We start from the raw sequence: 15422 nt of genomic DNA on the forward strand, positions 1-15422 counted from the left end.
GCCTCCCTTTTACCTGCCAGGCATCCCTGCCCAGGTGGAGGAACAATGAGGCTTACTTGTATTCTTTACAAATCTGGATGAGACGGTCCAGAGGGGTGAAGCAACTGTCCTAAAGCACAGGTGGCCCATTACGTATCCCCAGGACTGCCCACACTGCCTCTGGCAGAGCTACCGCTGGGGTTGGCACCGCCAGAAATGTGGGCGTGGGCAGACACTTGGTAAGCGGCACCATCAGCCCCCCGCCCCCGAGTGGGACTGTGAAAAATTTGCTGATACCGAAGGAATTTTGAAACTAACACCTAACGAACTTTAGAAGTCCACTTTTAACTGTGGCTTCTTGATGCATGTCGCCATATTACGGGTGTCACCTGGGTCAGACCCAGGATCAGATGAGCCATCGGGGTCTTCGCCATCCACGTCGGCTGAGTGCGGCTGCATACAAGGGGGCACAATCTGAGTCATGAGTTTACACAGCTGGGAATCCCCCCAAGGAGAAGGATTCCACGGCTAAATTTTGATCCCCCCAATTGTAATATTTGCCTTCACCTTGTCTAATGTTTAATCCATGTTTATCCAGCACTTTATTGATTAACAGTCTGAGCAAAGTGACGAGGTAGCAGGAGCCTTGGGACCATGGACGGCGCCATGGGGCTGCGGGCGCTACTGTGCGTGTACCTGGCCTCCCTCCTCGTCCTGCAGGGCATGCCCACTCAGGGTTCACCCACAGGCAGGCCCAAAGTCAACAAGGTACGTGGGTAAACCCTCAGGCCAGAATCAGGCAGCTGGCCTGGAGTGGGCCCAGAAGGGACACAAGACTCTCACCCCCGGGGCCGGGCCCATCCCTACCCCCACCTTGACCACCGCGGACTGGAGAGGTGACATCCACACAGTGTAGGGGAGGTGAGGTTGGGGACCAGAGGACACAGACTGTGTCCCACTACCCCTACCACCACCACCAGATAAGCTATGGTCCCCTGCACATTCCCACTCACGCTTGTCCTGGTTTTGTTTTACAGAAGCGACAGACTTTGGACACAGTGAGTGAGAGTCTCTGCAAAGGGGTCTGCAGTGGGGCCGCGCTACAACCTGCTTTCCCCCCGGGCTTCAGAGGGTGCCCTTCTATCGGTGCCCTGGGCAGAGGGATTCCATTTCCCGGAAATGGGGGCTTTCACACCCCACTGCTTGGTCTCCCACAGAGAGGAAAGAATGAGTCTTCCTGGGACATCTGGTCTGTTCTGTGGGCACCTGGCCTCTGAGCTGGGTGCTGAGCCTCCACACAACACAGGGGTCTTTCACCGGCTCAGTGGCCCCCCTTCCTCCTCCCACCCACAGCCCCCTCACATCTCACTCTAGGCTGTCGATGGTGTGACCATCCGGAGTTTGAAAGTCAACTGCAAAGTCACCTCTCGCTTCGCCCACTATGTCATCACCAGCCAGGTGGTCAACAATGCTGATGAAGCCAAGGAAATAAGTTTCGATGTGGAAATCCCCAAGACGGCCTTCATCAGCGACTTTGCCATGTGTGTGCCCTGCCTGACTCTCCCACACCCAGAGCTGTCCATTCACCAGACCCAGACCCAAATCATGGCTCAGGGTGGCCAGACAGGGCAGACTGTCTCCTTCATTCCTGAAGGGCCATAGGGCAGCTCTGGCTCAGAGGGGGTGGGGAAGCCACTTAGGTCTGTCTGGGCTTCTGTCTTGGAGAACAGAGTGGGGCCTCCAACAGTATCCTTTCAGCACAGGGCCGGAGGAGCAAAGGCCTGCACCGAGATCTCTTGTTGGATTCTGTGGCTGTGGCTGCCCACCTTGCCGTGGGGTCCCTGGACAACTCTGTGGGCAGTGGGAGGTGACGGGAGATGCCTCCTGCGAGTGCTCAGCAGCACAGGGCCTTCTCAGGGTCTGGGCTAGGAGCACCTCCAACATGTAGGACCTGAGTGGTGGGGGCAGGGCACCCCCTCTGAGGGCTCCCCCCACTCCCTGTAGCACAGCAGATGGAAGCGCATTCATTGGAGACATAAAGGACAAAGTGACCGCATGGAAGCAGTACCGAAAAGCCGCCATCTCTGGAGAGAATGCCGGCCTTGTCAGGTGAGTCCTAGGCCCTGCTGGGTCAGACTCTGATGATGCCTTCCCCAGCCAAGGCAGAGGTGAGGGCTGCAAGGTGGTCCTGGCTGGGCAATAGCCCCAGGCTGATAGGAAGTGTGCAAACTTCCAGAACCCAAATGCTGGTGCAGGTGCCCTGGGCAAGGCTGGTGCTGACCTGCCTACCACCTGGACCAGCCTCTGGGAGCAGGGGGCCCTGTCCTCGGGCCCTGACCCTGACTGACCAGCTAAGACAAGGGTGAAGAGCAAGGAAACTGAGGACTAGCAGAAAGAGATTGATTCTGAGGGCCATGCTTTAGGTGACAAGGACCCACATGTCACTCATCATTTGTCTATCTGTTGTGGCCACTGGTGGTATGTCCAGGGCCTCGGGGAGAACGATGGAGCAATTCACCATCCACCTCACCATTGGGCCCCGGAGCAAGGCCACCTTCCGGCTGACCTATGAGGAGGTGCTGAAGCGAAGACTCATGCAGTATGACATTGTCATCAAAGTCAAGCCCAAGCAGCTGGTGCACCATTTTGAGGTAGATTGTGGGTGATGGTTTGCAAAGGAGCCATCTTGGGATCAGGGCTCCTGCCTCTCTTTTGCCATGGCTCTGAACCCTGGCTCAGAGCGCACGATGTGCCATCCCAGGCCTGAGTGCACAGGAAGGGGACTGACTCCTTGGACGGGCTCTAGCGGGCTCTTCGTGATTAGGGAGCTACCTGGACCCTCCAGCCTCTTCTTCCTCTCTGAGCCTTGGCTTGCTCATCTTAAATGGGGGCTTCTTGCATATCCCAGAGCTGCCCTAAGGATCATGAGAGATACTCAATGTCCAGGTAGTTGGTAGACCGGGAAGTCCTGAGCAGCCCAAGGTGGTGTGATTGTCACTGGCACCTCAGTGGTGGCCGAGTTGAGGGACCCAGGCATGCACACTCTCATTTGGCCTATATTTTTGGAGTGTGTACAACATGCCAGGCCCTGTGCTGAGGGCTAGGTGGGTACGCACATAGTTAGGTGGCCAGAACACAGGTTGGCTCTTGGCTGAGTCTTGATGGTGGCCTCAATGAGAGCCTGGGGACTTCAATGATACAGATCGACGTGGACATCTTTGAGCCTCAAGGGATCAGCAAGCTGGACGCCCATGCCTCCTTCCTCTCTAATGACCTGGCAAGCCAACTCGTCAAGAAGTCCTTCTCAGGAAAACAGGTGTGTGGGGATGGCTGGGGGTGGTGGCAGGCCCCTGGACTTCTCAGCCTGGCCCAATCCCTCACGGAGTGCCCAGGCTTGGCCTCGAAACCAGGCAGGGGCTACAGGCTGCCCTAGTGAGGGACGTAGGCATTTTTTGGTTGGTATCCCAGGGAACTCAGCACTCCTGGTTCTCAGAGCTACTTAGCCAAACCCTGTGTGACGAGGCTGGGGAAGCGCCCATGCTGGTTGTGTGGTCTGGGGTGAGCTGCTGACTTGCTTGAGTCCCAGTTTCCTCTTTGGCATGTCACACCCTTGGGATAGCATTCAGGGAAATATAGGGCACACAAAGAAACCTGAGATGCTGTTGCAGTTTGGATCTTAAGCTTCAGGGCTCTAGGAAACAGAACTAAGTTTGGGAAGGCCTTTGGTCTACCTGGACACCTACCAGTTGTCACATACCTCTCATTTTCAGGAATTCCCAAAGTCACCTGCTTGCCCCATGCCCAGGTCCTGGAGCAGTGTGGCATATGGGTGGGTGATACCCAGCTAGTGCCCTGCTCTAACTTGCCCTCAGCTGGAGCTACGCACAAACTCTTTAGTTCCCACCTACCTTTGGTAGTGATTCCTTCATAATTCATGTGAAGGAAATGCTTCTTACAGTTTTGGAGGGGCTCCTTTTAAGACAAAATAGGATACCCAGAGTGTTTGCAAACATGCTTGCTTTTAGTAGGGGACCAAGGGATGGATCTGTGTCTTCCTAACAATACTTTTTCTTCTTTTTTTTTTTTGTGAGGGGTTTTTGATGAGTATATCTTTCTTCTTCTAAAAGATTTTATTTATTTATTCATGATAGATACACAGAGAGAGAGGCAGAGACACAGGCAGAAAGAGAAATAGGCTCCATGCAGGGAACCTGATGTGGGACTCAATCCCGGGTCTCCAGCATCATGCCCTGGACCGGAGGCAGGTGCTAAACCACTGAGCCACCCAGGGATCCCTATATCTTACTTTTTAAAAAAGATTTTATCTATTTATTCATGAGAGACACACAGAGAGAGGCAGAGACATAGGCAGAGGGAGAAGCAGGCTTCCTGCGGGGAGCGAGCCCAATGCAAGACTCGATGCCAGGACCTCAGGATCACAACCTGAGTGATAGGCAAACGCCTAACTGCTGAGCCACTCAGGTGCCCCTGGTATATCTTACTTTTATAACAATTGAATGAAAAGTAAAAATTAAAAAGTATTTAAGGAAAAAGTAGAAAGTCACAAAAGTCTAAAAAAGTATGGAGTAAAAACCATCCCTAATTTCTTGAGCACCAACACCAAGTCAAACCAGACCTTAGCTTCCATCCTGAGTCCCTCCACGCCTCTGCTCTTTGTCTGCCAGCAGGGGTGGTCACGGGGTCTGTCTGCCAGCACTGTTGTGGCCTTGGTTTTTCACTCCACAGTTAAGTTGACCGATGTCTCTTGTTCTCATACTGCTACTATTTTGTACCCAAAGTGGTGATGCTTATTGTAGAACAGCCAATGATTCAGAAGCATATAAGCAAAGGGACGGGTCTTCTCTCCTACCACCTTATGGGTGTGTGCTCTCAGCAACTGGGTGAAGGGCCTGCCAGACTCATTTCTATGCTCAGGCAACACACACACACACACACACACACACACACACACACACACACACATCTCTTATGTTGACTTTGCAAACACCCTGATTGCAGCCACAGGATCCAGTAATGCCTCACACCCTCCACCCTCCCAGGGTCGTGTCCTTTTCCGCCCTACTGTGAGTCAGCAGCAATCCTGCCCCACATGCTCCACATCTTTGCTGAATGGGGACTTCAAGGTGACCTACGATGTCAATCGAGACCAACTCTGTGACCTCCTGGTGAGCCTGAAGCTTCCAGTCCCGAGACTCAGAGGACAGGCAAGGGTGCTTATAACAAGGGCCTCACCTGCTCCCTTGTGTTTCAGGTTGCCAATAACCACTTTGCCCACTTCTTTGCTCCCCAAAACCTGACGAACATGAACAAGAACGTGGTTTTTGTGATTGACATTAGCACCTCCATGGAAGGCCAGAAAGTGAAACAGGTAAACTGTGGCTTTAGATAGTTCCCCCAGAAATAGCTTCTTCAGCCCCATCACCCCAGCTCCCACCCCCCACCCCCATACCATGCTGGTGTTGTTGTCAGAGTCTGGGTTTGGGACTTCTGCTCCTGGTCAGAGGCAGGGTGATTTGACAGGAAACCCCAGCAGTCAGGCTCTGGCATCAGCCGCTTCTTTACCGTACAACCATGGCAAATGGATTCACTTTTCCTCAATAGCACAATGGGAATGATACACAGTGCCCGTGGGGTTGTGGGTCTAGTGATGGGGGTGCTTAAAGATTGAAGCTGTACACTGACCATGCCAGGGACAATCGTGGCTGTCCACAGAGAGCCATCTGGCCACAGGTACAGCCCACTGTCCACAGTGCTCTGAATGCCATGGCTCCACCAGCAGAGTTTTAGAAATTGAGTCCCCTATGGTCCTCTTTCTTGAAGTTGCCCTGTTTGAGGTCCTGGTCATCTTTTCCCCCCATGCTGGGTCCCCTTGCCTTCTCTGTCCCCTCCTCCAACCCCAGAGCTCCACAAGACACTCCTCTCCTGGCACCACCTGGCTGTCCCGTCCATCCCCTCCCACTTGTCCACTGTGCACCTCTGTCCTATGGATCTCTCCAATGGGTATCTGGAGCTGACTGGAGGCACTCTCCTGGAGCCATGTCCCTCCGCTGACTATCCTGTCATTACAGACCAAGGAGGCGCTCCTTAAAATCCTGGGGGACATGCGGCCAGGGGACTACTTTGATCTGGTCCTCTTTGGGTCTGAAGTGCAATCATGGAAAGGCTCATTGGTGCAGGCATCCCCTGCCAATCTGCGAGCGGCTCAAGACTTCGTGAAGCACTTCTTCCTGGCTGGGGGTAATGGCAGGGGTCTTGAGCCGCTTTGGTGTCACTTCTGTCCCCTTGGAATGAGGGCATACACTGGCCTACTGTCCTTCCTTTGCAGCCACAAACCTGAATGGAGGTTTGCTCCGGGGAATTGAAATCTTGAACCAAGCTCAAAAGAACCTTCCCGAACTCAGCAACCATGCCTCAGTTCTCATCATGTTGACAGACGGCGAGCCCACAGAGGGTAAGCACCTTGAGGCCTGTGTTGGGAGGCGGTGATATCTTTGTTGCTGAAGGCATTCAAGCTGAGCTTGGAAATCCAACCACTGCAGATGCTGTAGGGGGGCAAAAGACTCTGGGCAAAGTCAAGCCCTGATCTAAAGACAGAGTCCAGACCATAAAGTCTGCAGGAGTTACAAGGTATACTTCTATGCTGAATTGGGCAACTGGGGAAGTATCTGTATGACACAGCATTGCACAAATCCCAGGATGTTAGGCAGGATTCCTGGGTTGAATTTAATGAACCCTGTATTCAGCACCCACAGCTTGCCAAGCATAGGGCTAGGAACCAAAAAGAGAAACCAAGAGAACAAGATTCACCTCTGTCGTTAAGGAGCACAGGGTCCACTGGCTCCCTCAGTCTCCAGGAGCAGTCACTCTGTTGAGGGCCCTGAAAGAACAGGGTGCCAGGAGGCTGCAGGATTAGGGTCCCAGCAGGCTTTCTGGAGGAGGTGACCCTTGAGCTCAGCTGGAAGGAGGAGAAGAGAAGTAGGAAGGGATCTCTGGCAGAGGGAGCAGCTTGAGCAAAAAAGCAAAAGGTGTGTACAATGGCAGGGCCTGCCTAAGAACAGCAGGCATATGCAGAATGAGTGAAGCAACGGTGGGAAGGTCGGCAGGGCCCCGCAGAACCCGCAGGCCATGGCAATGACTTATGGGAGGGTTTAGGGCGGAATACCACCTGCTTATGATGGATCCATATAGATTGGCAAGTTCAAGAGGGGCTATCAGGAGCTATTGCATTTGCCCAGTGAGCCAATGGGAGACATTGCCTCAAGATGCTGGTGGAGACAGGAGATCGGGGGTCTGAGCCACAGACACTTGGACACTTGGGCTCAGGAAGTGGGCTCCAAAGACCCCTTTTGGCCTACATGTGAGTCAGTATTCTGTCACTGCCTGGGTGTATGGCTGCAGGGGTGACAGACCGTTCCCAAATCCTCAAGAACGTCCGCAACGCCATCCGGGGCAAGTTCCCGCTCTACAACTTGGGCTTTGGTGACAACGTGGACTTTAACTTCCTGGATGTCATGTCCATGGAGAACAACGGACGGGCCCAGAGAATTTATGAAGACCACGACGCCGCCCAGCAGCTGCAGGTCTCCTCCTACCCCCTTTGTCCCACAGTGCACCACCAACGGCATGCTATGGGGAGCTCGGCCTTGGCAGCTTTTTGCCCATCCATGTAAAGGAGCAGATAAAGCTCTAGAATGCAGTTTGAATCAGCTGCGTGACCTCAAACCAGTTGGCTTAACTCTATGAGCCTGCAATTCCATCTGCAAAGTGGGGATCCCAACACCCCACTTCATGAGTGGGTTTCCCCATTGGGTGCCCAGGGTGACCCATCAGCTCTGAGGCTGTGCCCCACCTTCGCCTGCAGGGTTTCTACGACCAGGTCGCCAACCCCCTACTGGTGGACGTGGAGCTGCTCTACCCCCAGGACACCATCTCAGATCTGACCCAGCACCGCCATAAACAGTACTACGAAGGCTCCGAGATCATGGTAGCTGGGCGCATCGCTGACCACAAACTGAGCAGTTTCAAGGCTGACGTGCTGGCCCATGGGGTAAACGGTGGGCGGCGGTGGGTAGAGAGGTCAGGCAGTGCCCAGAGGCTCCAAATCCACACTTGTTCTCCACCCCTGTTCCCCTTGCCCCAGGCCTCTCTTTCTGCAGAGCAGTGCCTCCACTCCAGCACCATGCCCGTCTCCCCCTCCCCCACCCCCAGGCCTGAACATTCCCACACATGCTGGCATCCCTGGTTGGGCTGGAATGGGACCAAATGGCCTTGATTAGTTGTAGTCCCTTGACCAAAAATGGATCACCTGTTACCCCTTACATGATGCCTCATCCAAGGCATGAGACAGCAAGAGGCCAGCCTCTTCACTCATCAGCCTTTTTCTAAACACTTCCTGACTACACCCAGCTTTGTGCCAGAGTGGGGTGCGTGTGTGTGCGTGTGTGCACGCCATAGGTCATATGCAGAGGAGACCTGGACCCTGACTGCAGGGGTGGATTCACACCTTGTTGTGTGGTCAAAGGTTCAGAACCAGGACTTTGGGTAAGGAAAGCTGAGCTGGACCCTGGCTCCACCCTGACCAGCTAGGTGACCTTGAGCGAATGGGTCCTCCTCTTCAGGCCTCAGTTTCCCTGTCTGTAGCACTGGTGAGTTGTGTGGAGCAAACAAAATAATCTTTGCGCTGTGCTGTGTGGTGCCTGGTATGTGGGATGCCCTCAGTGAGTGAGTCCCAGTTACTAAGGCTGGGGAGAGAGTAGCATTTGTGTGTGGGTATGTGGTGGGCCTTTGGAGAAGTGGAACGTGGTGGAAACAGCTGGCTGCCTGATGGCCTCTCCCAGAGAGGCTAACTTCAGGAGGGCGGGGCCTGGTCCTCCCATCCCTGGCATCCCCAGAGCCAAGGCCTATTTGCCCCATGAGAGTGCTCAGCCATGTTTGCAGGATGAAGGGAGGACAGAGAGTGAGGAGAGCAGGCTCGGGGAAGGGTGGCACAGGGGATGAACTGCAGAGCTCAGATATACTGGGGCTGTGCTCCTCGCGGTCACACGGCCTCCCCATCGTGACCTTCAGGAGGGCCAAGAATTCAAGATGACCTGTCTGGTGGATGAGGAAAAGATGAAGAACCTGCTCCGGGAGCGGGGCCACATGCTGGAGAACCACATTGAACGGCTCTGGGCCTACCTCACCATCCAGGAGCTCCTGGCCAAGCGGTATGACCCCTGCAGTAGGGGTGGACCCCAGGGCCTCTGAACCAGTGAGGTGAACGGAGAAGGGGCATATCTGGGCCTTGGAGGTTGGGGGCAGGTCAGTTTACTGGCTTTTGGCTTTGCTCACTGAGTTAATATCAACCAGTTAGTCAACAGTGTGGGCAGGTCACAGTTTGCCACCCCCCACCCCCACCCCCAGGAGCCGCAGGGCAGCAGGACGCCGCCTTTCCATGGGCTCCAGTGTACAGACATGCTTGGTTAGTCCTCACAACCTGCAGGGGAGGTTCCTCATTATGTCCATTTCACAGATGAGCATGCGGAGGCTCAGGGAGTTAGACCACTTGCCCAGAATCTCACAGCCGTTCGGTTGTCCTTGTCTTTCTGAGGCACATTCGCTGTACATTCACCAACCCGGATAGATCTCCAGGTTTCCCCGGTGGGAGGGCTTTAGGTCATGAGGCCCTTGAAGGCAGCCATGGGCCAGGGGCACGGCAGGTGACCCACACATGCCCGCCCCGTGAGGGAGCGAACAAGCGAGCAAGAGGGCCAGGAGGGCCAGGAGGGCCAGGAGGGCCAGGAGGGCCAGGAGGGCCAGGCTGCTGTTGTCTGGCCGCGGGGCTTGGAGCTGGTGCACGTCTCTCAGGACGAAGCTGGAGGGGAAGGAGAAGGCCGACGTGGCGGCCAAGGCGCTGCAGATGTCGCTGGCTTACCAGTTCGTGACCCCGCTGACCTCCATGACCATCAGGGGCATGGCGGACGAGGACGGCCTGGAGCCCGTCATTGACAAGCCCCCCGAGGGTAGGGCTCTGAGGGGCAGGCGGAGGGCGGGAGGCTCCGGGGGCCCCAGGCCTCGGGCCTTTAACTCTCTTCCCTTTCTCTCCCTTCCAGATTCCCTGCCCTTGGGTGAGTTTTTAAACCAGGCTGGTTTTCCGGAGGGGCTCCTGGGGCCCTGCAGGCAGCCCGGCCCCCCAGCCTCGCCGCTGCCCCGGGTGCCTGCGGAGCCCTCACGCAGCTTCCATGCGGGCCTCCGGGAGCCGGCGTCTGCCCGCGGCCGGGCCGGGGTGCCCAGGGCAGGGTCAGCCGAGGCCGCGTGGCCTCCGGGCCAGGGTGCCTCGGGGAACGAGGCCCGGGCCTCCGGGGGGTGGTGGGGGTGACGCTGGCCCACGGTGTGTCCTCCGCAGAGATGGTGGGACACAGAAAGAGTAAGTGGCAGCGCCCACCGCCACCGTCTCTACCTCTCCCGGCGCGCAGCCCCTCAGGCGGCCCAGTCAGCCCTGAGCCTCGCCGCGTTGGCCTGAGGAGGAAATGACGGACAGCAGGAGGCTCGCTCACCGCCTCTCCCCGGGACCCTCACAACAGCCCCCTGACCAGGCCTGAGTCCCCTGTGCCACCAGCCCCGCCAGGCCCCCACGGAGGGGACACAGGGCGGCTGGCTCACCGGCAGGCATCAGGGGCTCGGGGCCCTCCTGCTCGGGGGCTTCAGGCCTGCCGCCTGGGGGGGCTGGGAAAGGAGCCCGCAGCCCCGGGGAAGGGGGGTACCATCCTCCTAAGTGCCATTCCCTCCCGCCAGCGTTCAAGCTGCCGGCTTCACAGCCTTCCCCGACTCGGTCCAGTCCCGACATCCAGCAGTTGCCAAACCAAGTGACCGGAGGCGAGTTCTGGGGAGGGTGTGAGGGACACCCCTGCCCTGCTCCTGGCCGGCCCCAGCCCACCTGCCCGATGCCCAATCTAACGGACTCCATGCTATGCCCCCAGTGGACACTGACCCCCACTTCCTCATCCACGTGCCCCAGAAGGAGGATACCCTGTGCTTCAATATCAATGAGGAGCCCGGCGTGATCCTCAGCCTGGTGCAGGACCCGGACACAGGTACTCGTGACCTCGCGGCCTCCGCCAGACAGGGTGGGGCTGCACTCCTGCGCCCTCGGTGGTAGCCACCGACACGACAGTGTCCATGGCCTCCACTTCCCACAGCCTGGGCCCCGGTCACCTGGCTGAGCTCAACCCACCTCCTTCTCTCCCATCGACCTGCCTGGGCCCTAGATGGCACCTGCTCTTGGACGTGTGACCCCTGCAGGCACCCAGGACCCTGTGCTTAGAAGGGCCCCTGCTCGGTTTAATGCTCTGCTCTAGTTGTCTTGAAGTTCTTAACAGTTTTTGAGCAAAGTCCCTCACTTTCATTTTGTACCAAGTTCGGCAAATTCTGGAGTAATCCTGCCCTGCCTTCCCCCTCAGCTTGGCTGAGGGCGCCCGAGTCCCTCCTCCAGCAGTGCTCCCTGTCCCACTGTCTGTGGGCCACTCTCTCCCGGCCTCCCTCCCAGTCCGATCAGGCGGTCTGCAAGGATTTGTTGAGCACCTCCTAGGGGCTACAGGTGCAGTAGGGACTGAGCCAAAGTCCCTGTGCTTGTGCAGTTTGGCCAAGGGAGACAGACAAGCAAACAAATTCTCAGATGACAATTTGAGAGCATGAGACATGCCATGTTGGGATAGTGAAGGCAAGCAGGGGGCTTAGGGCTGCTGAGTTGGGAGGAGGCCTCTGTGACCTGCTCCTGGGTCAGGGATTAGGGCGACAGAGAAGGAGCACGCCCAAGTCCTATCCTTGGGGAGACAAGACCCCTGCCCTGGGGGCCCAGAAGCAAGGGCTAAGCAGTAGGTAGTTAGCCCATAGGAGTGGGGAGGGAGAAGTGCTGTGTGGCCTTCACTCACCCTGAAGGCCCCCTGGCGAGGGGGGACCCTCAAAGCCAGTGTGGAGTGTGGGTGTCTCCCAGGAGGGGGCCCGGCATGAGCAAAGGCAGGCTGGCAGGCATCTAGCGAGAGCTGGCCCTTCCCTGACCTGGATGGCCCCTCACCCTCCTGCAGGCTTCTCTGTGAATGGGCAGCTCATCGGCAACAGAGCTGGGAGCCCTGGGCAGCACCAGGGCACGTACTTTGGGCGGCTGGGGATTGTGAACCCCACGACAGGCTTTCAGCTGGAGGTGACCCCTCACAACATTACGCTGAACCCTGGCTCGGGTGGACCCGTGTTCTCCTGGAGGGACCAGGCTTCACTGCGGCAGCATGAGTAACCAGGCTGGGGACTGGGCCTGGTGGGGGGGGGGAGGCGGATGGGGGGAGGCCTGGGGAGGGATAAGGCAGGAAGCCCCAGAGCCAGCTCAGCTGCCTGAGCTTGCCAGGCCCTCGTCCCCTGAGCTACGTCAGTGAATGTCATCCGTGTGGCCTCCGTGTGGGCTGGGCAGACCTGTTGGGCCCTGTGGGCCACCCCACCCGTTTCCCTCCGCTCCTGGACCCTCGCTCCAGGCCGGCTGCCTGCGTGCCCTTACCCAGCGGTCCATTTTCATCACCACCAAACAAAGCCAACCCACGTCCTGGGCCCAGCGCCAAGGCCACCTATTCCCTGAAACCCACCTCATCTCTTCTCCGCTGGACTCGAGCTCTCTGGGCGTCTCTTTCAGCACCTATCTTGGCACACCTTGTGCTTTTGTTTGTTCCTTCCTCCACTCACTCATTCTCCAAACTCTGCCAAGTACCAGAGCTGATGCTGGGCAGCAGAGCTTTAGGAAGGAGAGAGCAGAGTCCAGTGTGGAGGACACAGATGATGAGTGGCAGTCGGAGAACACGGACTTTGATATTAGAGAAGCTGGAGTCCAAGTCCTGCCTTTACTGCTTAGCAACTGTGTGGCCTGGACCTGGCAAGTCCCTCACCCTCTCTGAGCTTCACAGGATCAGAGTGAGAACAAATGATGCAGTTTGTATGGAGGGCTTGGCACAGTGCCCAGCACATTGTAAGCGCCCCCCCCCCCCATAGCAGCATGTAGCAGGTAACAGCCCTCATCTGGGAGTGGGGGGCGTGGTGCTCATGACAGCTGGATCCAAGAGGAGCAGGGCAGCTGCCCGGAGAGGCGTGTGGTGTAGCTGCACCTGCCCCCACGGCCACCTTGCCCTGCAGGGTGGTAGTGACCATCAACAGGAAGAGGAACCTGGTGGTGGCTGTGGAAGATGGGGGCACGTTTGAGGTTGTCCTGCACCGGGTGTGGAAGGGGAGTGCCGTCCACCAGGACTTCTTGGGCTTCTACGTGCTGGATAGTCACCGGATGTCGGCTCGGACACACGGGCTGCTAGGTAACCAGCTGGGCAGGCAGAGGTAGTGGGGTGCACTGTGGCAGCCAGGGGGCTCACCATGGCTCAGACTTGCAGCTGGTCACCAGGGCAGGCCCTTCTCCAACTCGGCCATCGAGGCTCAGAGCTCCAAACAAGGCTGGTCCTGCTCAGGGTCTCGTCCCTCAGAAAGGCTGTGATCAAACACAAGGTGAAACTACACCTTAAGTGGGCCTGGGGGCGAGCAGGGAGAGGTCTGATTAGCAGCAAGGTCCAAACAGACCGGATCCCCGAGGCCTCCTGGGTGGGGTGACTCACTGGCCCACTGCTTCTCCTGGTGGCCTTCCTGCAGCACCTGCTGTCTGGGGGCACCTACCCCTAGGACTCTCTCCCCAGCCAGGTTCTTGACGAATTAGTCCAAGAAGGTAGGAGGTATAACCGGCTGCCAATAAATCTGCTTTCGATGCCAAAGGGGTGGCTTTCGATGCCAAACCGTATCAGATACAGTCCCGCCCTTAAAGACAAGCATTCAGGCCAGGCTGTGACCCCCCCAGTGAGCACCTGCTGAGCCCCGGGCCCCCCAGGATAACTGCTGCTTCCAATGTGCCTTTCCAGGACAGTTCTTCCACCCCATTGATTATACAGTCTCTGACCCCCACCCGGGCTCCGACCCCACAAAGACAGATGCCACGATGCTGGTAAAGAGCCACCAACTGACGGTCACCAGGTAGGTGGCTGCTCTCCCAGTATGTCTGCCCTTGGCATTCCCGTCATTGGTCGGGGCCTTCCTCCAGGTGTCACAGGGGTGGAGTGGGCTTCCTGTGGGGGGTCCAAAAGGTAACCCCAGCTTTCTGTATCTCCCCAGGGGCTTGCAGAAAGATTACAGCAAGAACCCCCGGCACGGGGCTGAGGTGACATGCTGGTTCGTCCACAACAATGGGGCGGGGCTGATCGACGGCGTTTACACTGACTACATCGTCCCTGACATCTTCTGAGCCCCCTAGCCGGCACACCTGTCCTTTCTCGGGACCATGGCAGAGGACAGCATCCTGACCGGCTCCCTGTGCCACACCTCTCTGGTCAAGCTGATCCATGTGTCAAAGGCCCCATGACTTCCATTAAAGGGAGGCTGAGTCTAGCCCCGGCTGGCTGCTTTTGGGGAGGGAGAGTGGCAGGGAGGCAACCCAAGATATTGCCCCTCAGAGGACTCTGAGGTCAGAGAACACCTGGAGGCCACCAGGGTCCTACTCTGCCCCCACCCCACCCTATTCACTGCAACTGCTCCATTTCAGGCCTGCTGAGCACCTGGAGTGCCCACTGCACACAGCTCCCCTCAGGGACACTGGCTGTTTATACCGGCACCGTTCTAAGTGTCTTTGTGGAATTAACTAAATGCATCTAGAATCGAATCCCAACAGCCCTCAGGGATGCCTGTGCCACACCCAGTTAGAGCCGAGGAAACGGAGGGTAGGGGACTTGTCCAAAGTCACTTGTAAGTGCCAGAGCTGGGCTTTGAACCCATGCTGTGTGGTGTCAGCATCTGTGAGCTTAATCCCCTACGTGGTTATTCTGGTCAGGCTGGGCAGGGGATCGCAGCCTATGGGATTCCGCTCTAGATATTCCAAAGCATCACTTAAAATAAACATATGAAAGGAGCATAGAAAGTACATACAGATCCGGGGTCCCAAAGTGTCCGGTGGGAGCTGGATGCTACACCCACTGGCACACGGTCCCTGGAGGCAGTTCCAGGGCCTTCCCCCTCAGCTCAACATTCCAGCTTGGGTTTGCGAGCCCTGAGAGCCAGGACATTTCCCAGAGGCAAAGACAGCCTTGCCCAAAAGTGGTGATTTCAGGGAGCTAGCAAGAGCAGCCCACTGGCTCACGCTGAGGCCTGAAAATGACCCCCTCGGGGCTCCGTCCCTGGCGTCACCGTGCGGCCCCGTTACAGTGCAGGGTCACAGGGTGAAGGGAGATGAACCGGTGTCTTGAGAAGCACTGGCCCTCTGGTGAGGGTTGACGGGCCTCTCTTTTCCAAACGTTTCTACTTTTTCTGCGCTGGTTTCCGTGCAGTTCCCACTACAACGGAGGCCTAGGAGGACCCAGATCACTAACACAAATCTTGAG

The 15422-nt window shown here is 57.0% G+C and overlaps 1 protein-coding gene across 3 annotated transcripts; it reads left to right on the forward strand.

Annotated features, from left to right (window-relative positions):
* The first annotated feature begins 381 nt into the window (after positions 1–381).
* Positions 382–14436, forward strand: ITIH1 (inter-alpha-trypsin inhibitor heavy chain 1). 3 transcript variants are annotated; one of them, XM_041761748.1, is made up of 22 exons: positions 386–747; positions 1017–1037; positions 1354–1520; positions 1984–2088; positions 2468–2630; positions 3182–3295; positions 5040–5165; positions 5252–5368; positions 6069–6237; positions 6326–6451; positions 7399–7580; positions 7862–8047; positions 9067–9206; positions 9847–10001; positions 10092–10106; positions 10385–10405; positions 10774–10854; positions 10959–11072; positions 12063–12264; positions 13150–13322; positions 13914–14025; positions 14164–14436. In XM_041761748.1, exons 1-22 carry the CDS (start codon positions 634–636, stop codon positions 14291–14293), a joined length of 2733 nt encoding a protein of 910 aa, XP_041617682.1. In that variant the 5' UTR covers positions 386–633; the 3' UTR covers positions 14294–14436. The 3 variants fall into 3 exon arrangements, with proteins under 3 accessions (XP_041617683.1, XP_041617682.1, XP_041617684.1); XM_041761749.1 differs by lacking the exon at positions 10385–10405 and having other exon boundaries at positions 382–747; XM_041761750.1 differs by lacking the exon at positions 386–747 and having other exon boundaries at positions 1989–2088.
* Positions 14437–15422: the final 986 nt, after the last annotated feature.

Source organism: Vulpes lagopus, chromosome 7 (genome assembly GCF_018345385.1).
Source record: "Vulpes lagopus strain Blue_001 chromosome 7, ASM1834538v1, whole genome shotgun sequence".
In the NCBI taxonomy this organism is placed as follows: Eukaryota; Metazoa; Chordata; class Mammalia; order Carnivora; family Canidae; genus Vulpes; species Vulpes lagopus.